General features: G+C 45.5%; 1 protein-coding gene across 1 annotated transcript in view; it reads right to left on the bottom strand.

Moving 5' to 3' along the window:
• Positions 1-24,755, bottom strand: part of LOC126474735 (uncharacterized) — a 575,439-nt gene that overhangs the window by 296,104 nt on the left and 254,580 nt on the right. Inside the window, exons 9-10 of the mRNA XM_050102214.1 lie at positions 17,138-17,253; positions 3,180-3,369 (exon numbers count right to left, since the gene is read on the bottom strand). Coding sequence (XP_049958171.1) covers positions 3,180-3,369; positions 17,138-17,253 — 306 coding nt within the window. The remainder of the gene's footprint in view (positions 1-3,179; positions 3,370-17,137; positions 17,254-24,755) is intronic.

The raw sequence follows: 24,755 nt of genomic DNA, 5'->3' as shown, positions 1-24,755 counted from the left end.
TGTAGACTTTTACGGCCGGAAATGTCACGTCCATTACAATTATCCGGGCTGTTATGCCGTGATCGGTTGATGAATTCTGCGTTAATTCCCAACGTTTCGTCCCCGTCTGAGGGGGACATCTTCAAGGGAGTCTGTAACTCGATGGAAGGTCCAACACACCCACTGGCTCGCTACTGATTGCCGCTAAATTCCGTGTCCGCGCGCTCCTGCGTCGAGGCGTGACGTCACGTGTTTTGAAAACGTCAGTGAAGTGGCCGCTGTCCGCTGCCGTCGATCGCCGTTGCCATCAGCCAGTAGTAGACGGGTCGTACACATCTTCTTGAACACCGGCATCCATATACCGTTTAATTTCACGCCCTCCTCCTTTCGACTGAAATAATTAGGATGTTTGGCGATTTCGAACCTTTCGTAATATCTCCTTGTGGCCGCTAGTACTTGCGTCTCCTCGAAATGAATATGGTGGTTACCTGGCTGGAAAGCATGCTCCGCAACAGCTGACCGTTCCGTTTCTCCTCTTCTACAATTGCCCTTGTGCTCTTCCAAACGTTTTGAAACAGTTATTTTGGTGGTACCCACATAAACATCTCCACAGCTGCATGGGATCCTATGCACTTCAGCTTTTTCTAATGGTTTACGAGCGTCCTTGGCAGACTTAAGGTATTCCTGTATCTTCCTGGTGGGCTTGTAAATTACGGTAATATTCCGCTTCGTCAAGATCCTCCCTATTCTTTACGTTACATTTTTAACAAACGGCAGGAGAACCTTAGATTTTGCAGTAGCCTGTACGTCAGTATGATTTCCGCGTGGCTGCCTCAAAGCACGTTTTATTTCGGCGGACGAATATCCGTTCTTCATTAGTCCATTGTGGAGATGTTCCCTCTCAGCGTCGAGCAACTCGTTGGGAATTGACACAGAATTCATCAACCGACCACGGCATAACAGCCCGGATAATTATAATGGACAGTGTACAATGTGTTCTACTGTTGCACCAGAGACCAAGAAGACGTACATCTGTCCTCGAATGCCATTCGGTTGAGGTGTCGATCTTCTTGGAGGGCGGAGGGGGAGGGGTGTCTGGGTGGTAAGACCTGACCCATCTCGTCGTGTAGTACGGCCTTCCGTGAACCACTCTGCACACACACGTTGCACTGCCGAAATGCTTCGTGCCACACGACCAGCAGTTTCCAGGACGGATGCATCACTTTCCGTCGTGCCAATAACGTGCAGTCCTTCAAAACCACTGATTTGACGATACGGTTCGCGCATATGCCCGCGAGGCATCCTGCACGATTACTCAAGTCACACTGATCCGTTGCCTTCGGTTAATACACTACTGGCCATTAAAATTGCTACACCAAGAAGAAATGCAGATGATATACGGAAATTCATTGGACAGATATATTATACTAGAACTGAGATGTGATTACATTTTCACGCAGTTTGGGTGCATAGATCCTCAGAAATCAGTACCCAGAACAACCACCTCTGGCCGTAATAACGGCTGGGCATTGAGTCAAGCAGAGCTTGGATGGCGTATACACGTACAGCTGCCCATGCAGCTTGAACACGATACCACACTTCATCGAGAGTAGTGACTGGCGTATTGTGACGAGCCAGTTGCTCGGCCACCATTGACCAGACGTTTACAGTTGGTGAGAGATCTGGAGAATGTGCTGGCCAGGGCAGCAGTCGAACATTTTCTGTATCCAGAAAGGTCCGTACAGCACCTGCAGCATGCGGTCGTGCATTATCCTGCTGAAATGTAGGGTTTTGCAGGCATCGAATGAAGGGTAGAGTCAAGGGTCATAACACAACTGAAATATAACGTCCACTGTTCAAAGTGCCGTCAATGCGAACAAGAGGTGACCGAGACGTGTAACCAATGGCACCCCATACCATCACGCTGGGTGATACGCCAGTATGGCGATGACGAATACACGTATCCAATGTGCGTTCACCGCGATGTCACCAAACACGGATGCGACCAACATGATGCTGTAAACAGAACCTGGATTCATCCGAAAAAACGACGTTTTGCCATTCGTGCTCCCAGGTTCGTCGTTGAGTACAACATCGCAGGCGCTCCTGTGATGCAGCGTTGGTGGTTCAAATAGTTCTGAGCACTATTGGACTTAACATATGAGGTCATCAGTCCCCTAGACTTAGAACTATTTAAACCTAACTAACCTAAGGACATCACACACACCCATGCCCGAGGCAGGATTCGAACCTGCGACCGTAGCAGTAGCGCAGTTCCGGACTGAAGCGCCTAGAACCGCACAGCCACAACGGCCGGCTGATGCAGCGTCAAGGGTAACCGTAGCCGTGGTCTCCGAGCTGCTAGTCTATGCTGCTGTAAACGTCGTCGAACTGTTCGTGAAGATGGTTATTGTCTTGCAAACGTCCCCATCTGTTGACTCAGGGATCGAGTCGTGGCTCCACGATCCATTACAGCCATGCGAATGAGATGCCTGTCATATCGACTGCTAGTGATACGAGGCCGGTGGGATACAGCACGGTGTTTCGTATTACCCTCCTCAACCCACCGATTCCATATTCTGCTGACAGTCATTGAATCTCGACCAACGCTAGCAGCAATGTCGCGATACGGTAAACCGCAATGGCCATAGGCTACAATCCGACCTTTTTCGAAGTCGGAAACATGATGGTGACCATTTCTCTTGCTTACACGAGGCGTCACAACAACGTTTCACCAGGCAGCGCCGGTCAACTTCTGTTTGTGTATGAGAAATCGGTTGGAAACTTTCCCCATGTCACCACGTTGTAGGTGTCGCCACCGGCGCCAACCTTGTGTGAATGCTCTGAAAAGCTAATCATTTGCATATCATAGCAGCTTGTTCCTGTCGGTTAAATTTCGCGTCTGTAGCACGTCATCTTCGTGGTGTAGCAATTTTAATGGCCAGTAGTGTAGCAACAACGAGAGCAACAGGCATATTTTACCGGTAGGTGGTGTTGCGCCGCGATATCGATGTTGACCTTGAAGCCGCGGGCTGACGCAATTCAAATGCTAATCATTTCTGCACAACACAGCAATGTACATGTCCTGTGAATATGAACGTCCTGTCTGTAGTCGTTCAAGGTGTTCTGTTTTTTCCTGATCACGATGCGCGGTGGGCGCCCTGCATCTGTTGAAGTGACGGCAGATGATGTGTACTGACCGGAGTAGGAGATGGGCGTGCCGTCGGCCCATGCCCAGATCCATGCGCCGCGCCCCCTGGAGGGGTTGGTGGCAGGGACGGCGCGCCCTCCCAGCCAGTACACGGCGGCCGTGCTGTACTCCGGCGAGTTGCGGATGCTCGCAGTCACGAAGCTCTGCTCCTCAGGGCTGCCGATGCTCGCCAGCTCCGCCTGCAAACACCACACGTGCCCCTCAACGCAGATACAGTTCCCCATCAAGGTCTTAGCTAGTATTTGTAAACACGAAACTAAGACAATATTTGCGAAGTACACTGCACGAAACAATTAAAGGGTAATCTTTCTGAAACCCCTTAATTTTCCCCCATTCTACATCTACATCTACATAGATATTCCGCAAGCCACCGTATGGTGCACGGCGGACGATACCCCATACCAATACTGGTCCTCTCCTTTCTTGTTATACTCGCAAACAGAGCAAGGGAAAAACAACTGTCGACATTGGTAGTCCTTACGTGCAACATATTTTCGCGGCAGTAGAACCGTTCGGCAGTCAGCTTCAAATGCCGGTTCTCTAAATTTAATCAACAGTGTTTCTGGAAAATTGTACTGAAATGCAGGAGGATTTGCAACGAATTGACGCATGGTGCAGGGAATGGCAATTGAATCTCAATGTGTCGTATCGGCCGCCGCACAGCAGCCGTCAACTCGGCGCGGCGTGCTACAACACGCGCGGCACACAGCGAGTACCACTGGCGCCGCACACGATGTCAACAACTGGCGCAAGTGAACGCGTCGTCGCGGGGTTAGCGGCAGCGTACACACCACTATCGATACGGATTACCCTGGCGGCGCTGCCCTTGCCACCAGAGTGAGCAACCGAATAAGGGCGCCATCTATCAACACTCTGATTGACCGGACCTGCGGATTTAAGCGAGCTCCCGGAGGCCGTTTAACCAGTTCAATCTTCGCCGGTGACTGTGTTACTACCCGGCTGTTGGATTCACGACGACCGAACCGTACCGTGGCCTCCCTGGCTGGAAACTTGCGACGCGTCGGTATCGACTGGTTGACAGTGGTTTGGATTTTTATTCTCTACTAGTGACTCTGATTTTTCCTTGGCGCTACAGCCAGCGAAGTGTTGTGTAGTCGAACTTAAGTTTTGTTTTGAGTGACAGAAGGTCAAATAGATTTGGTTATCACGGAATATTTGTTGTGTTATAGTGCGGACATAACACAATGCACACAAGTGTAATGTTCTGTGAATAGATAGAAAGAAAAACCCTTTATCATTTAGCTACAATATAGCAGGTCAGCAAATGGAAGCAGTTAATTCCATAAATTATCTGGGAGTAGGCATTAGGAGTGATCTAAAATGGAATGACCATATAAAATTAATCGTCGGTAAAGCAGGTGCCAAATTGAGATTCATTGAAAGCATCCTAAGGAAATACAGTCCGAAAACAAAGAAAGTAGGTTACAGTAGCCTTCTTCGCCCACTGCTTGAATACTGATTGGGTTGATAGAAGAGATAGAGAAGATCCAACGGAGAGGAGCGCGCTTCGTTACAGGATCATTTAGTAATCGAGAAAGCGTTACGGAGGTGATAGATAGACTCCAGTGGAAGATTCTGCAGGAGAGACGCTCAGCAGCTCGGTACAGGCTTTTGTTGAAGTTTCGTGAACATACGTTCACCGAAGAGTCAAGCAGTATATTGCTCCCTCCTACGTTTATCTCACGAAGAGACCGTGAGGATAAAATCAGAGAGATTAGAGCCCACACAGAGGCATACCGCCAACCTTTCTTTCCACGAACAATACGGGACTGGAATAGAAGGGACAACCGATAGAGGTACCCAAGGTACCCTCCGCCACGCAACGTCAGGTGACTTGTGGAGTGTAGATGTAGATGTAGAAAGAACGTCACCTTCCCCCTAGGATTCCCATTTGAGCTCCCGAAGCATCTCCGTAACGCTTACGTGTTGTCTGAACCTACCGGTAACAAATCTAGAAGCTCGCCTCTGAATTGCTTCGATGTCTTTCCTTAATCCGACCTGGTACGTACCTAAAACACTCTAGCACCAACGTCCTATATGAGGTCTTTTTTACACGTCAACCTCTCTTTCCTAAAATTCTCCCAATAAATCGATCATTTGGCTTCCCTACGACAGTTCTCACATGCTGATTCCATTTCATATCGTTTTGCAACGCTGCGCCCAGATATTTAACGACGACTGCGTCAAGCAGGGCACTAGTAACGCAGTAGCCGAACGTTACAAGTTTGTTCTTCCTACTCATACGCATGCGATGCAGAAGTGTGAAATTTGGCTCAAAGTTGCCTAAAACCTCCTTCTATAATGATTCGAAAGAGTTTTCCTCTAAACGGTGATCGGAAATTCCCGTTACAGGACATGTAGAGCGAGTCAGTACATAATACACACATCAAAAAGGTTTTGCATCACCCCAGTTCCCAAAACTCCTACAGATAGACGTTGACTGTTGATATTGTACCACAGACAGAGTCCCTCTGACTGTTAAAAGATGTCACTCAAACCGTCCAAACATGTAAACAACCATGAATGAGCAGCGCCTATTAGACAGAGGGGGTCCAACAGCCGATCAGTTCCAGTCATTCCACCAGAAAGGAGGTACACGGCTCGTGTTGTCTGTAGTTCAATCATGCCATGACGGTAAATACCGCGTATCAATCGCGTCCGAATTATTACTTTCTGCCAGGAAGGGCTCTCAACAAGGGAAATGTCCAGGCGTCTTGGAGTGAACCAAAGCGATGTTGTTCGGGCATGGTGTAGATACAGAGAGACAGGAAGGGCTACAACTGCAGCGGATGACTACTACCTATGGATTATGGCTCGGAAGAACCCTGACAGCAACGCCACCATGTTGAATAATACTTTTCGTGCAGCCACAGGCCGTCGTGTTAAGACTCAAACTGCGTGCAGTGGGCTGCATGATGCGCAACTTCACTCCCAACGTCGGCGGCGAGGTCGATCTTTGCAACCACGACACGAAGCAGCGCGGTACAGATGGACCCAGCCAACATGCCGGATGGACCGCTGAGCATTGGCATCACTTTCTCTTCACCGATGAGTGTCGCATATGCCTTCAACCAGACAATCATCGGAGACGTGTTTGGAGGCAACTCGGTCAGGCTGAATGCCTTACAAGGTGAAGGCCTCAGACACGGCCAACCGATTCAGCTCAAATTTGACAGGTCGCTTGTGTACAACGTAAAACGAAGGACTCACAGACATTTTGGGTCAACACCCCCGCAATTCTGAGAAAATCGCCCCTAAAGGTTATGACTAGCAATCGACTCAAAATTGGCGGGATCGATAGATAATTGTAAATAGAGCATTTTTCATCATTAGGTATAGTGGAGTGGACTGCCAAGGGGGACGTTACCATGAGAAAGAGATTGAATAATCAACGAAAGGATAACGTTCTACGAGTCGGGGCGTGGAATGTCAGAAGCTTGAACGTGGTAGGGAAACTAGAAAATCTGAAAAGGGAAATGCAAAGGCTCAATCTAGATTTAGTAGGGGTCAGTGAAGTAAAGTGGAAGTAAGACAAGGATTTCTGGTCATATGAGTATCGGATAATATCAACAGCAGCAGAAAATGGTATAACAGGTGTAGGATTCGTTATGAATAGGAAGGTAGGGCAGAGGGTGTGTTACTGTGAACAGTTCAGTGACCGGGTTGTTCTAATCAGAATCGACAGCAGACCAACACCGACAATGATAGTTCAGGTATACATGCCGACGTCGCAAGCTCAAGATGCACAGATAGAGAAAGTGTATGAGGATACTGAAAGGGTAATGCAGTATGTAAAGGGGAACGAAAATCTAATAGTCATGGGCGACTGGAATGCAGTTGTAGGGGAAGGAGTAGAAGAAAAGGTTACAGGAGAATATGGGCTTGGGACAAGGAATGAAAGAGGAGAAAGACTAATTGAGTTCTGTAACAAGTTTCAGCTAGTAATAGCGAATACCCTGTTCAAGAATCACAAGAGGAGGAGCTATACTTGGAAAAGGCCGGGAGATACGGGGAGATTTCAATTAGATTACATCATGGTCAGACAGAGATTCCGAAATCAGATACTGGATTGTAAGGCGTACCCAGGAGCAGATATAGATTCAGATCACAATATAGTAGTGATGAAGAGTAGGCTGAAGTTCAAGACATTAGTCAGGAAGAATCAATACGCAAAGAAGTGGGATACGGAAGTACTAAGGAATGACGAGATATGTTTGAAGTTCTCTAACGCTATAGATACAGCAATAAGGAATAGCGCAGTAGGCAGTACAGTTGAAGAGGAATGGACATCTCTAAAAAGGGCCATCACAGAAGTTGGGAAGGAAAACACAGGTACAAAGAAGGTAGCTGCGAAGAAACCATGGGTAACAGAAGAAATACTTCAGTTGATTGATGAAAAGAGGAAGTACAAACATGTTCCGGGAAAATCAGGAATGCAGAAGTACAAGTCGCTGATGAATGAAATAAATGGGAACTGCAGGGAAGCTAAGAAGAAATGGCTGCAGGAAAAATGTGAAGACATCGAAAAAGATATGATTGTCGGAAGGACAGACTCAGCATACAGGAAAGTCAAACCAACCTTGGGTGACATTAAAAGCAACGGTAGTAACATTAAGAGTGCAACGGGAATTCCACTGTTAAATGCAGAGAGCAGATAGGTGGAAAGAATACATTGAAAGCCTCTATGAGGGTGAAGATGTGTCTGATGTGATAGAAGAAGAAACAGCAGTCGATTTAGAAGAGATAGGGGATCCAGTATTAGAATCGGAATTTAAAAGAGCGTTGGAGGACTTACGGTCAAATAAGGCAGAAGGGATAGATAACATTCCATCAGAATTTCTAAAATCATTGGGGGAAGTGGCAACAAAACGACTATTCACGTTGGTGTGTAGAATATATGAGTCTGGCGATATACCATCTGACTTTCGGAAAAGCATCATCCACACAATTCCGAAGACGGCAAGAGCTGACAAGTGCGAGAATTATCGCACAATCAGCTTAACAGCTCATGCATCGAAGCTGCTTACAAGAATAATATACAGAAGAATGGAAAAGAAAATTGAGAATGCGCTAGGTGACGATCAGTTTGGCTTTAGGAAAAGCAAAGGGACAAGAGAGGCAATTCTGACGTTACGGCTAATAATGGAAGCAAGGCTAAAGAAAAATCAAGACACTTTCATAGGATTTGTCGACCTGGAAAAAGCGTTCGACAATATAAAATGGTGCAAGCTGTTCGAGATTCTGAAAAAAGTAGGGGTAAGCTATAGGGAGAGACGGGTCATATACAATATGTACAACAACCGAGAGGGAATAATAAGAGTGGACGATCAAGAACGAAGTGATCGTATTAAGAAGGGTGTAAGACAAGGCTGTAGCCTTTCGCCCCTTCTCTTCAGTCTGTACATCGAGGAAGCAATGATGGAAATAAAAGAAAGGTTCAGGAGTGGAATTAAAATACAAGGTGAAGAGATATCAATGATACGATTCGCTGATGACATTGCTATCCTGAGTGAAAGTGAAGAAGAATTAAATGATCTGCTGAACGGAATGAACAGTCTAATGAGTACACAGTATGGTTTGAGAGTAAATCGGAGAAAGACGAAGGTAGTAGAAATGAGAACAGCGAGAAACTTAACATCAGGATTGATGGTCACGAAGTCACTGAAGTTAAGGAATTCTGCTACCTAGGCAGTAAAATAACCAATGACGGACGGAGCAAGGAGGACATCAAAAGCAGACTCGCTATGGCAAAAAAGGCATTTCTGGCCAAGAGAAGTCTACTAATATCAAATACCAGCCTTAATTTGAGGAAGAAATTTCTGAGGATGTACGTCTGGAGAACAGCATTGTATGGTAGTGAAACATGGACTGTGGGAAAACCGGAATAGAAGAGAATCGAAGCATTTGAGATGTGGTGCTATATACGAATGTTGAAAATTAAGTGGACTGATAAGGTAAGGAATGAGGAGGTTCTACGCAGAATCGGAGAGGAAAGGAATATGTGGAAAACACTGATATGGAGAAGGGACAGGATGATAGGACATCTGCTAAGACATGAGGGAATGACTTCCATGGTACTAGAGGGAGCTGTAGAGGGCAAAAACTGTAGTGGAAGACAGAGATTGGAATACGTCAAGCAAATAATTGAGGACGTAGGTTGCAAGTGCTACTCTGAGATGAAGAGGTTAGCACAAGAGAGGAATTCGTGGCGGGCCGCATCAAACCAGTCAGTGAACTGATGAAAAAAAAATGTATAGGGGCCGAAATTGCATACTTATGCAGAAATCGAAGTAAGAAACTTTTACAACTGCCGCTTCTGTACCCACATGGTAAACGCTTTTTGCCGACAGCACCAACAGCGCAACGGCCAAGGTAACTGGTTGGGACTCAGAGAACCCGGGTTCGAATCTAGAAGAAACCTAGCGGATGTTGTTCTTTTAGTTTGTATTTTTCCATATCTCAATTAATAGGGATAGGAGGGTTAATGAGGTAAGTATTATTATCATTCCTTATTGACTTACTTACCTTATTAACCTTCCTATCCCTATCAATTGAAATATGGAAAAATACAAACGAAAAGAATAACATCCACTACGTTCCTTTGAGATTCGAACCCGGGTTTTCCGATTCCCAGCCAATTATCTTGGTCATTGTGTTATCGGCGCTGTCGGTGAAAGGCGTTTACCGTGTGGGTACAGAAGCGGCAGTTGTAAAAGTTTCTTTCAATTATCTATCGATCCCTCCAATGTTGAGTAGATTGCTCGTCATAACATTTAAGGGTGATTTTCTCAAAATTGCGGGGGTGTTGATGCAAAATATCTGAGAGTCCTTCATTTTAGGTTGTACACAAGCGACCTGCCAAATTTGAGCCGAATCGGTTGGCCGTGTCTGAGGCTTTCCCTTTGTTAGACACATTGTCCAGCGAATGCAACAAGGTGGAGGTTCCCTGCTGTTTTGGAGTGGCATTATGTGGGGCCGACGTACGCCGCTGGTGGTCATGGAAGGCGCCGTAACGGCAGTACGGTACGTGAATGCCATCCTCCGATCGGTAATGCAACCATGTCGGCAGCATGTTTGCGAGGCATTCGTCTCAATGTACGACAATTCGCATCCCATCGTTCACATCTTGTGAATGACTTCCTTCAGGATAACGACAGCGCTCGACTAGAGTCACCAGCATGTTCTCCAGACATGAACCCTATCGCACATGCCTGGGATAGATTGAAAAGCGCTTTTTATGGACGACGTGACCCACCAACCACTCTGCGGGATCTACGCCGAATCGCCGTTGAGGAATGGGACAATCAGGACCAACAGTGCCTTGATGAACTTGTGGATAGTATGCCACGACGAGTACAGGCATGAATCAATGCAAGAGAACGTGTTACTGGGTATTAGAGGTACCGGAGTGTACAGCAATGTGGAGTACCATGTCCGAAGGTCTAGCTATATGATGTACAAAATGCAATGTGTGGTTTTCATGAGCAATAGAAAGGGTGGAAATGATGTTTATGTTGATCTCTATTCCAATTTTCTGTACAGGATCCGGAACTCTCGGAACCGAGGTGATGCAAAACGTTTTTTGATGTAAAGTATTCTGAATGGGAACCCACGTCCGGTTCGTACCGGGTCCGTTCGACGACGGTTTCAGTTCAGATGTGTAAGGCGTCCACGTCTGCTGAGGGAAAGAGAAAAGTCTCAGAGTTGACTTTTCTGGTATGCGCTTGGGTAGACAAGATGATGCGCGATACGTCAGATGGTCACCTGACGTCGCTCAACGTCCGCCTTGCTACGAGACCTGTTAATTCCTGTGCGTCTTCGATTCAATGAATGTGGTTCGGTACAATTTTTCGCAATACACAGGCATGCTCGTTGTGTACCGCGAAGCTCGAGGCAACGAAATAGCTGCCTAGTCGTCTGCATCACGAACATCTGGTGCAACGTAGCACGCCATCGCACAAACGTTTTGTGCAAGTTATACAGCGGCTCCGAAAAACATATCTCCATGGTGAGGAAACAGGACTGTGGTGCTCCACGGCAACGCCGCACGCCCGAATCTAAAGAAGCATAGCACTGAAGAGAACCCGTCAACGAGTACTCGAACAATTGCGGGTGCAGTGGGTGTTAGTCACAGTATCGTCTGGGGCGTTCAGCGTGAGCAACAGTTACATCCGTACCACTTACAAAGGTTTCACGCTATTCGTCCAGTCGATTCTCCACAACGCGTTGCCTACTGCACGTTGTTCCTGCACCGCTGCATCGACACATCCTTGCCTCCACGACGATTTCTGTTCACAGATGACTATCAGTTCACTACGGACTCTGTTCTAAATTTGCGAAACAGCCGTGTCTAGGCAGACGAAAACTCTCGTGCCCCACACTTTAAGGGATTTCAGCATCGGTTTGATATTGACGTGTGGACGGTCATACCTCCTTCCACTCAAGCTTACTGGTCCTCCGTACTTGATCTTCCTGCGAAATGTATTGAACCCGCTCTTGGAAGCTGTGCCACTGAAAGTACGTCAAGAAATTGGTTTCAGCGTGACGGAGCACGATCTCACTTCTCACGTGCGTTTCGGAGACACCTCAAGACGGATAGTTGAGGTGGTTCAAACGCGTGACCCCCGCGATCGCCAGGTATAACTTCTAATGACTATTTCTTATGGAGTCGTATGCAAAGGTTAATTGACCAAACTTCTGTAGAGACAGAGGAAGATGTGCTGGCAGGAGTTCTCGCCGCTGCACTAGAAACTGAGGAGATACTATGTAGGACATAGTGTGTGTACCAGAACGTGCTTCGTAGGTACGACGTCTCTAACAACATTGGCGGTTGTCACATCGTGCTGCTGTTGTAATGCATCATTACTGTTCTGTACGTACAGTATACTGGATTCTTTTTTATTTCGGAATAATACAAACAAGTAATGCTTAAATGTTAATATAAAAATATACTTAAGTGATAAATGAGTGTTTCGTTATGTTTCCTTTAGAATTGTTATCTAATAACTGTAGGCCCTACTGCATCATACCGAATTTAATTCATCCAGCAGAAGTGGATAAGTAACACATCTGAATTAAAACTGTCGTAGAACGGAAACGACATGTTTCCGGACATGTGCTCCTGTTGAAACTATCATGTACTCACTCCCCTCTAAAAATCCTTGAAGTTTGTAATGAGAATTTCCGAACACCCTGTATAACGTCGCTATCTGTCTTGGCGGCGCTTCAAAAAGTAAAGTGTCGATGCATGCGACAAAAAGTGCAGGGCTCAGTAGTTCATGCTACGTGTAAGATGTGTTACTAGTGCCACATTCGCACCAAATTTCACCAAAATTCTCCCCACCACCACCATAACACGAAGGGAAGGCTCCCGTCACATCATCCTCTTACCCACACGTCACCCCTTCTCTTGACACCTCTGTGATGCAGGTCAGAACAGAGACGTCCAGCGTTGAAATCATGCAGATTTCTTATAGGTGGCTGAAGAAAACATTTCAGACTCACTGCCGCTCAGAATCGACTCGAGAGGTGGCGTAAATGCCATCAACGGAATCGTCCTTTGCCTTGGGGCGTTAGTTTCAACTCATTTCACGGTCGAAAACGAATTTTGAGTTGCGACGTGTAACACAACGATGTTCTTGATGACCTGGTACAGATAGTACAACCACCAGCAGCCTGGTACAGATAGTACAACCACCAGCGACCATTCAAAACAGTTAAACGAAATCCACGATTACAAAGGAAGATTTTAGGTATCTTTGAACCATATTTAACTCTTCTGCTTCATAATGGGGGAAAATGACAGGTTTTCAAAAATTACCCTTCAATTATTTTGCGTTATGTATTATACGAGGAGGAATCCAAAATTTTCGGGACTGGTGCTGCCATCTGGAAAGTAGGAGTAGAAGATCTTTGCACCGCTAGCTGGTGAGAGCTGCATATCTGATGAGTCAGTGTGCGGAGTGGCATTCAGCAGGACGTGTTGCATGTCCACAGTGATTTCCGTAATACTCCGTGTTTGGTGTGTGGCGATTTTACCATGGATCCGCGAACAGAACGGCACGTGTGTATCTGTGCGAATCTCGACAAAGGGCTACGGAGACCCTTGCAATGATTCAGAAAGTGTTTGGGGGACAGAGCATGAGCCGTACGTGTGTGTTTGAGTAGCATGTTCGGTTCGGGGCCGGCCGTATAGACGTCGAAGGTGATCCTCACACTGGAAGGCCCGTTACCCTCACAACGCCAGACATAGTTTCCAAGCTTCAACAAGTGGTTCGTGCGGATCGACGTCGAACCATGCAAGACCTTGCGGATGAAGTGGCTATTGGTTATGGGACATGTCAACGAATGTTGACTGATGAATTGGATATGCATCGTGTCGCCGCAAAATTTTGACTGCCGATCAGAAGACACAGCGTGTTGAAGTGTACACGGACCTTCGTCAGACCGCATCTGATGATCCGACCTTCTTGTCAAGGGTTACCACCGGCAGCGTGAGCTGGATTTACGGTTATGACCCAAAGCAACAATCGTCCCAGTGGAAGAGCCTGGGCTCTCCAAGACCCAAAAAAAGCGAGACACGTGAAGAGCAAAGTGAAGAGCATGATCATCGTTTTCTTTGATATCAAGGGAATTGTACACAATGAATTCATCCCACCCAACCAAACAGTGAATTCCTCGTACTACTGTGACGTTTAGCGACTACCTCGTGATAACGTGCTGCAGCGACGGCCCGAATTTTGGCGTCAAGGGAACTGGCTGCTGCATCACGACAACGCGCCCTGTCACACGTCCTTGCTCACCAGTGCCTTTTTGGCGAAAATCAACATGGCGGTTGTACCCTACCCACCGTACTCACCAGATATGGCACCTTGCGACTTCGCGCTATTCCCAAAACTGAAACTCAAGTTCAAAGGCCGTCGATTCGACACTATAGAGAGATGGTGATAAACACTCTCATAGGACAGGACTTTCAGAAAACGTTTCACCAGTGGCAGAATCACTGGGACCGGTGTGTACCGTCGGATGGGAACTTTTTCGAGGGTGATGGTGACCAGTAGTCCAAAGGTAAGTTTTTCAACAGATGGCAGCACCAGTCCCAAAAATTTTGTATAGCACCTCGTATCTGAAGGAAGAACGGATAAAATGCAAGGAGTGATAAGTTGTCTGTAACTTGAACAGAAACCAGATGCGGTTTTAAGGCTCGAAGGACGTGAAAGGAAACATGTTGTAGAGATGGCAGTGAGTCAGAGTCGTAGCCTAACGCATGTTACGCAGTCTGTACATTGGGCAACTAGAAAAGGAAACCAAGGAAATATTTGGAAAGGGATTTAATGTTAAGGGAGAACGAATAAAAGCTTTGAAGTTTGCCGAAATTACAGTTCAGTGATACATGGCAAAAGAAATGGGAGGCCATTGAATAGAATAGATAGTGTCTTGGAAAGAGGCTACAAGATGAGTATATTGATAAAAGTCAAACAATGGTAATGGAATGTAGTAAAGTTAAATTAGGCGGTGCTGAGCATAGACATTTTCTTCCTCTTCTTCTTCTTCTTCTGTTTCTGCTGTTCGATGTTTGGAACTGAACCAGTTCATCTTCAGTTTCCAAATTCATTGCATTCTGAGTCTTCCTACGCCTCCTTCGACTATTGGATGTTAAGGCATGGCCTGACGTGGAATTCTCTTTACACTCTCTCTTTGTATTTGATGTTACCATGAAGTTTTATTTTCTTCACTCTTTTCATTAATGTTACAAAAATCTAGTTGATTCCATCCTCATTTATTATATGATCTTATGTGGTAAAACTTTTCGTTTATGCTGGTTGCAGTTTTTGGTTGGTTGGTTGTTTCGGGAAAGGAGACCAGACAGCGAGGTCATCGGTCTCATCGGATTAGGGAACGACGGGGAAGGAAGTCGGCCGTGCCCTTTGAAAGGAACCATCCCGACATTTGCCTGGAGCGATTTAGGGAAATCACGGAAAACCTAAATCAGGATGGCCGGACGCGGGATTGAACCGTCGTCCTCCCGAATGCGAGTCCAGTGTCTAACCACTGCGCCACCTCGCTCGGTTTGCAGTTTTTATCAGGGTTTTAGGGGACCACGAATCATTTCTGTATAGCAATACAGATGTAGCCACAGTTTTATAAACTTTTGAATCTGCTTTAAAATGTTTTATTTATGATTCAGTATATACACTGATATTTTTTAATCTTATTATCTATATTCTCGTTCCTAACATCACATAAAAAATTTAAGTTGTAGACTTGCTCAAATGGTACATTAACTGTTATCATTTTTGTGCAGATGGGGTATTTAACATGAAGGATATATAATGGTTACATTCCTTTCCCCCTACATGTTGTTGTCTATACACTACTTTCAGTAGCTCATCTTCAGTTCCTTCCAGAATTGTTACATCATGTGCATCCAAAATGATATTAACATAATCATTTCAATTTGTGTGTTTACCTAGATTTACTTCCTGTCTCCAATTCTTGATAAAATAATTTATGTATCTATTAAATAAGGTTGGTTACAGGGTACAGTCTTTCTTAGGTCCGTTAATGGTAGTGAGACAAGTAGGTTGGAAATCACAAACCACAAGTTTCAGATCAGTTTTAGTATTTTGTAGGATGATGGCTGAAGTACAGAAGACATCAAATGCTGATCAGAAACAGTAAGAAAAGAGTTTATGAAAAAGAGGAATCTGTCAACAATTAATAGAAATTTAAGTGTTAAGAAGTATTCTCTGAAAGCATTTGTTAGAAGTTTAACCTTGTAAGGAAGTATAGTCAAGAAGAGAATGGAAGCTTCTGAAATGTTGTGTTACAAAATAATAACTAATGATGAGGCAATAAATCGAGTTGGCGAGAAAAGAGCAATATGACACAACTTGACTATAATCAGGGATCAGTTGGTAGGACACATCCTGAGGTATCAAGGAATAGTTTGGTAGTGACGGGAACTGTGTGTGTGTGTGTGTGTGTGTGTGTGTGTGTGTGTGTGTGTGTCTGTGTGTGTGTGTGAGGGTGGAGGGAATAGACAGCATGTATGTGATGTCCAGACAGAGGACTTCGATGTTCACACACACACACACAATATGTCCAGGATCTTCGAAACCTCCAGATCAATTTCATTCAAATTTGACACATGAATAGCAGTGTTCACGAATATCAGCACTGGGAAGTTCAAACCTCCTAGCTCCTACACAAGTAGAGTTGCTTGTTGGTTCACCTCTGTTATATAAGCTGCACTATATGACAGGCATGTTGTGTGGTAATAGTATCAGCATACCTTAGCGACCTGCTTTTGCAGGGAAGCCTACATATCAGGTGCAAGAAACGTTTCTGTAGTCCTCAACACATAGGCTGCCCTGTCCAACAGGTGTGTTGTAAGATAAACACTGGGCTGCTTTGTCTATCTGTTCTGCAGGGGTTACATCTGCGGATGGGCACAGCATGGAGAAGTTTGAGAAAGATATGGTGGAGGGATGGACAGAGAGAGAAGGTAGTGGGGGATGACAGACACACACACACACACACACACACACACACACACACACACACACACACACACAGAGAGAGAGAGAGAGAGAGAGAGAGAGAGAGAGAGAGAGAGGTGTAGGGAAGGATGGACAGAGAGAGGGGGAGGAGGGAGGAGGGATGGGCAGAGAGAAGGATGAGGAGATATGTGCAGTATGTGTGTGGGACAAGTAAAATTGAAGCCACGAGGAAAAGATAAGCAAATAAATGAATGAAAGTCCACATATGCTGAGTAGCAGGCTAATCCAGGACGAAATGGATGCCCCAAATGTTAGAACGGTGTGTCCATTTTTTCTGTTACTCACCAACCTGTGACTTCAGCGTTTCAGTGCGACAGGGTCTGTGCGTGGACGCTTACGTTGCGAACAGTTGTGTGACACTCACCTTCCTGTCCTGGCAGGTCTGCCTGGCTGTCTGCCACGAGACCTGCGGGTAGCTGACGAACAGGTAGCACGAGCTGTTGAACACCTGCAGCCGCTCGTCTGCGCACTCTACCGCGGCTGCAACAGCAAACAAGCAAACAGACTCACTGACAAGTAGGGGAAAAACTGAAGTGGCACACGTCACTCACAGCGGTAACTCAGATATTTCGTGCTTCCCATTTAGTAGTGCTTTAACATCCAGATTCATGACACACAAATTTTATCCGTATTATCAACGAAGTTTAAAGCCTCATTGAATTTGGGTTACATCGAAATCTGTATCCTGAATATGGCCTGAATTGAAATACCTTCTAATGTACACTACTGGTCATTAAAATTGCTTTACCAAGAAGAAATGCAGATGATAAACGGGTATTCATTGGACAAATATACTATACTAGAACTGACTTGTGATTACATTTTCACGCAATTTGGGTGCATAGATCCTGAGAAACCAGTACCCAGAACAACCACCTCTGCCCGTAATAACGGCCTTGATACGCCTGGGCATTAAGTCAATCAGAGCTTGGATGGCGTGTACAGGTACAGCTGCCAATGCAGCTTCAACACCATACCACACTTCATGAAGAGTAGTGACTGGCGTATTGCGTCGAACCAGTTGCTCGACCACCATTGACCAGACGTTTTCAATTGGTGAGAGATGTGGAGAATTTGCTGGCCAGGGCAGCAGTCGAACATTTTCTGTATCCAGAAAGGCCCGTACAGGACCTGCAACATGCGGTCGTGCATTGTACTGCTGAAATGTAGGGTTTCGCAGGGATCTAATGAAGGGTAGGGCCACAGGTCGTAACGCATTTAAAATGTAACGTCCACTGTTCAAAGTGCCGTCAATGCGAGCAAGAGGTGACCGAGACGTGTAACCAATGTCACCCCATACCATCACGCCGGGTGATACGCCAGTGTGGCGATGACGAATACATGCATCCAATCTGCTTTCACCGCGATGTCGCCAAACACGGATGCGATCATCATGATGCTGTAAACAGAACCTGGATTCATCCGAAAAAATAACGATTTGCCATTTGTGCACTCAGGTTCGTCGTTGAGTACACCATCGCTGGCGCTCCTGTCTGTGATGCGGCATCAAGGTTAATCGCAGCATGTCTCCGAGCTGATAGTCCATGCTGCTGCAAACGTCGTCAAAATGTTCGTGCAGATGGTTGTTGTCTTGCAAATGTCGCGATACGATAAACCGCAATCGCGATAGGCTACAATCCGACCTTTATCAAAGTCGGAAACGTGATGGTACGCATTTCTTTCCTTACACGGGGCATCACAACAACGTTTCACCAGGCAACGCCGGTCAACCGCTGTTTGTGTATGAGAAATCTGTTGGAAACTTTCCTCATGTCAGCACGTTGTAGGTGTCGCCACCGGCGCAAACCTTGTGTGAATGCTCTGAAAAACTAATCATTTGCACATCACAGCATCTTCTTCCGGTCGGTTAAATTTCGCGTCTGTAGCACGTCATCTTCGTGGTGTAGCAATTTTAATGGCCAGTAGGGTATATTAAATTTAGACTGACGAACTCATGTATTATCTCTATCTGACTGCGCTGTTACGGAAATATGACAAAAGAACAGAAGTAACTTACTTTGCATGAAGTACTAATAGTGGGCATAAGTAAATAGTTAACAGAATTGCGTGCAGCTGCTAAACTGAGGTAAACATTCACGTGAATATTGTCTTAGCAATTGGGTTTGTACCTACGTTCTATGTATAGGGTACGCTTGGCTCAGTCTGTTAGCATAACATTCCTGTTCTGAAACCTGAAAATGTAAGGCGTAAAGTATCATTCACGCTTTATTTTAAGGAATGAACAGCCCGCTCCCTTAGCAACTGCAGCGACTGTCTTAGCTTCACTTCTCTTAAATCATGCAGAAAAAGATGAAGCGTTTTGCTCAATCCAATTACTCAAATACATAATAATGTTCGCAGTGATAATTCGGGAAAATTACTGGCTTTGCTGAAGACAAAATTCACATCGCACGGAATAACTTGAGAGCATATTACGCGGAATTGCTTGTTGCTGACTGCGAAGTATAACTTGGCCGGAAAGACATCAGAATTTGAAACTAACAATAAGAGATCACAAGTGAGTATTAAAATGTTTGAGTAGGAGAATGTATAATTGCATTTAAAGTATGATAAAATGGTTCAAATGGCTCTGAGCACTATGGGACTTAACCTCTGAGGTCATAAGTCCCCTAGAACTTAGAACTACTTAAACCTAACTAACCTAAGGACATCACACACATCCATGCCCGAGGCAGGATTCGAATCTGCGACCGTAGTGGTCGCGCGGTTCCAGACTGAAGCGCCTAGAACCGTTCGGCCACCCCGGCCGGCAAAGTATGATTAAGTCAAGGCACACACACAGCATACGTGTACGTAGCACGGGGTACAAATAACCACAACACCTGAAGCGTTACAACAAAAGAAGATCTGTACATGTCAGAAAATACTGAAACAAGTTCATTCAATGATAATGTGACAACTTTAAGTGCTCTGATATTCGAGTGACTTAACGGAAACAATTCTGTACCGTTCTTTGCTATTCACCCACTTTACAAAACTACGAGCGCATCATATCGACATTGAAATCACTCACTAAAGTTCTGAAAATACTGCGAATATCACCACTCCAAGTCTTGCAGTACGAACCAGAAAAATGACACACAGTAATTTTAATACGTCTGCGAGTTAACAGCAGACTCTGACTTCAACTGTAATCAAATCTTATACACGTATAAAGAATTTTACCACACCTGCCTATCTCAAGACGCAGCGCCCAACTAAACTGGACACCACACAACTCTCTGTTTGTCATTTCAAACACACCTTTCTCTACCCGGACACGTGCGGCGCTTGTTTCTCACTGGCTCGCGGATATCGGAACCTCAAAGAGTTTGCTCCTGCCATTTGCTGAACGTATCAAAGAAAATTGTGCTTCCAGAGACCGATAGCGCGGTACAGAATATATCTTTGAAGACCATCTAAAAGCAAGCGAAATAAATTCTTTATTTAAAGTTCTGAATGTGAAAGACAACTTTTAAAATAAAGGAACCTTCAAGCAAGCAAAGAAAAATGAATTTCATTGAAGCGTACAGTAGAAAAGTTCGTAATTATTTCGAATTATGACAGGCGTGGAAAATACACTGACTGGCCAACTGTTGTGTGAGAGCAGTGAATATCAGCATTGTCAGTCGGCTGCTGAATGCTATTCAGTGCATTTCTCTCCGTACAGTCGAGGCAGAAATGGGTTCCTGACGCCACACATCCAAATCGGCGGCGATCTGACTCACAGAAGACCATCGATCACCCCTTATGGTTTTATAGAGGTGACGTGGCGTCCGTTTGCCAAACACTTGTAATGCTGTGCGGCATTTCACTCGTGTGGAAACGTTGTCTCTCCCCTGCTGAAGATGCACTCTAGACGCTGTTTACGGTAGAAGCCCGAATTATTATGTAATCTACGATATGCTATGAGCCATGTGTCTTGCACCGATTATCAACCCACATTCAAAATCGATTAAGTCGTGACATGTTGCCATTCTTGTGCTGGCACATATTGATACCTCTCCACAGGCGTCCTGATGTTGGCAACGGAATTGTAAGTTCCTGTCAGACGCCGATCGCGGTCGTGCAGGGTCTGGCGGAGCCAATGGTGTGCGCCCACTGACCCACGTTTGTAGTGGCTCCATACCCTCTGTACCACGAACGCCCTCCGCCACTGCGATATAAGAAGGCCAGCGGCAGACACACAGCCCCTCCCAGGTTCTATAAAGCCCTCCAAATCCTGGCACTCCGCCTCCACCTACCGTCCCCCATGTGCATCCTCTACGACCTCATCCTCTTCCCCCATCTTTTCCTTTTCCTTGAACACATCTGCACCATGTATATTGTCCGCCGCCTCGATCCCCCTCACCCCCTGGTGTCTCCCTTCCTCTCTACCCTAGTCCATTGCTGTGACTTTACCACTGTGTCCAACCCTCTCTCCATCTCCACACCCTCCACCTCATTTCGCAACGCAACTTCTAGCATCTACCCCTCCTGGATGATGAGCTTCGCCCACGCGTCTACCCTTCTTACCAACTCTAACCCCACCTTCCTCCTGCCTCCTCCTCAGGGCTCCCTCTACTCCCCCTCCATTTTCCTGAGTGGCTTTCCCCTCCTACGACCCCTCCCTCTCCCGTGCTCCCCTTGAGTCTCTCTGCACTCCCTCCTGCCTTGTCTTCCCTCTTCATTTCCCACCACACCTGTCTCCTGCCTCTTGGTGCACCTGCTGACACCCCTACTCTTTAGATCCCGGTCCCTCTGCTGCTCCCCTCCTTTTCCATCCTCTCAGGCCTCTCCCTCGACATGTCCCACCTGGCAGTTTTATTCTTCATCGCGTGTGCTCCAAGTGGGTTTAAAGTGTGTTGTTCTGGAGTGTTTTTAATACTGTGTCCAACTTCTGACCTGCGCATGTGACTTCAGTGTCTTTTTTGTGCTCTACGAATCGCCAACTGCGTTTTTTAACTTTCTGTCGACTTTTTTAATTGTCCCCCCATGAACATCTCCATGTCAGTGTATTTTTACATCCATTATCTCCACTTACTCTGTTTTATGTCCCCCCTTCTTATCGTCTTTATATGTAACATTTTCTTCTTGTATTAGCTGTCATGTCACTCGGCTGAAGAGTGGCGGATTGTGCCGCTGACAGCCCCTCCCCTGCCCATATGGGACAGGGGAATGAAATTATAATAGAGAAAAAAAAAGAGAACCACACAGCCCACTCACACTCGGAGCCACTTAGCTTCTTGACGTCACATGGACGCCACCTAGTCATGGCTCCGACACTATCGGTGTGCTTTAGTTCAGAAAAGCCTGATCCTTGTTGCTGTTGTAGGAGCTGGTCTCTATTTATTGCCACAGTATTTATAATGAGTCTTTGTACACTAGGGGAAACACGAGTTAATTCATGTTAACTGAATCTTCCGTCAGTTCTTGGTAGAACAACATTATAATAAATGAAAAACGCTAGTTTGCTTTTGTTCTACAGTATTACTTTTATTCCAGAATGAGATTTTCACTCTGCAGCGGAGTGTGCGCTGATATGAAACTTCCTGGCAGATTAAAACTGTGTGCCTGACCAAGACTCGAACTCGGGACCTTTGCCTTTCGTGGGCAAGTGCTCTACCATCTGAGCTACCGAAGCACGACTCACGCCCAGTCCTCACAGCTTTATTTCTGCCAGTATCTCGTCTCCTACCTTGCAAAGTTTCATATCAGTTCACACTCCACTGCAGAGTGAAAATCCCATTCTGGAAACATCTCCCAGGCTGTGGCTAAGCCATGTCTCCGCAATATCCTTTCTTTCAGGAATGCTAGTTCTGCAAGGTTCGCAGGAGAGCATCTGTAAAATTTGGAAGGTAGGAGACGAGATACTGGCAGAAATAAAGCTGTGAGGACCGGGCGTGAGTCGTGCTTCGGTAGCTCAGATGGTAGAGCACTTGCCCGCAAAAGGCAAAGGTCCCGAGTTCGAGTCTCGGTCGGGCACACAGTTTTAATCTGCCAGGAAGTTTCATTACTTTTATTGTGTTAACCGGTTTTTGGCTTACAGTGCCATCTGCAGACATTTACTGACTATTGTTGCCAAAGAAGTTACAGTGTTTGTAAGCGGTATTGTAAAAGAAGTTACACATCTAGACTGAAGCAGAAACGTACAGTAAATAACATCTTTGACAGTGAGGTACTAATGCTATGTAAAAAGTAAAAAGTTGTATAAAATAAATAAATAAATACAAACAAAGTAAACAGGAAAAAACCTTAACGCAAAACTGTATCAGCAAGCCTACATACCAGTTTACATTAATAAATAAAATAAAACAAAATTAGTAGCCTTGAACTAGTGCTTTTAACTTTGCATTACTACCACACTCTTTAAGACGTTATTTACTGTACCGGATCCCCCGTCAGAGGTTCGAGTCGTCCCTCGGGCATGTGTGTGTTGTCCTAGTGTAAGTTAATTTAAGTTAGATTTAGTAGTGTGTAAGACTAGGAACCGATGACTTCAGCAGTCTGGTCCCATAAGATCCCACCACAATTTCCAATTTCCATTTACTGTACGTTTCTGTTTCAATCTAGATTTGTAACTTCTCTTCCAATACCGTTTACAAACATTGTAACTTATTTGGCAACAATAGTTAGTAAATATGATGATAGTAATTTCTCTCGAAAGAACAGGTACCATTGATGACCGTGCAGCTTCTCTAGAATAAATGATAATTAATTGACACCCTCTGCTGCCGACAGGTGTTGTTGATATACCTCGAACTCTTACGGGCGTCGTCACCTTGGTATGCGCGAGTAATGAATGGATGGGCAAATATCTTTTAGCAACATTACGTATGTAGATTATGGACAGTTGTGAATGTGGGTTTCACGGAAAGCGTGCACGGGATAAGTCCCTGCAGTAGCACTATTCATGTGTCCTCGGTGGCTCAGATGGATAGAACGTCTGCCATGCAAGCAGGAGATCCCGGGTTCGAGTCCCGCTCGGGGCACACATTTTCAGCTGTCCCCATCGAGGTATATGAACAACACCTGTCGGCAGCTGAGGGTTTCAATTAATTATCAAATAGTCAGTAAATGCATGAAGATGGCCCTGTAAGCCGAAAACTGGTCAACACAATAAAACTAATACTGCAGAACAAAAGCAAACTACCGTTTTTCATTTATTACAAGTTAATTCAATATTCTGTCTGCTGTGTTATCTTGTTCGCTAATCATTTCTGCTCCTGTCCGTCATTCTTGCGACGATAGTTGCCACATAACTCCGTAGGCCACCTCTCCTTACTGTTGTGTACGAAGTCGTAGACAACAATTCTCACTTGTCTGTAACAGCCTGCTCAGATATTGTGGCTACACTCTCATCATTCGCCGACGTGTTGTAACGTGCCAAAATTTACGCGGCGTTTGTCACCGGAAAACGAAACATCTGTCGCCCAACATTATTCACCGATCAAGCATTAGGAGGTAACAACAAAAACATGAATTAAAGGTTCTTGTAATTTATTTGAGACTCTTTGATGTAAATTATTGTACAAAATTGTTGTAGATGAAGGCAGAGAGAGAGATCCCAAGAGCTGTTTGTGTGGAGGGTATCCAGCTATGGTGTAACTTGTTGGTGGCATAGAGTACAGGCAGGGGTTGTGCAAAAATGTGGGAATACCGCGAAAATTGGATGCCTGAGTATAAATACTAATGTCAACCAAGCCTGCAGGTTGCGATGTCGCATCTGACAGCGAAAGACACCTGTGCAATGCTCTCGATACGTTGCAAGTGTGAGTCGTGGTAAGTACAGTGTTTTGTGTGTGCACTACGTCGCAGCTGAGTAAATTCGTACGTGGGCTAATTGTTGGTTTTCGTACAGTCTTCCTTAACCAAAGGAGGCGAAATGCTTGGTGTTTCAAGAGGCGCCGTATTTAAGACCCATACGGCATACAGGGAAAGCAGAAAAACATCATCCGCTAAGCCACAACGTTTTGGAAAGTGTGCGTTGAGCGTTGGTGACA

Source organism: Schistocerca serialis, chromosome 4 (genome assembly GCF_023864345.2).
Source record: "Schistocerca serialis cubense isolate TAMUIC-IGC-003099 chromosome 4, iqSchSeri2.2, whole genome shotgun sequence".
NCBI classification, from domain to species: domain Eukaryota; kingdom Metazoa; phylum Arthropoda; class Insecta; order Orthoptera; family Acrididae; genus Schistocerca; species Schistocerca serialis.
This window is presented reverse-complemented; position numbering and strand designations above follow the sequence as displayed.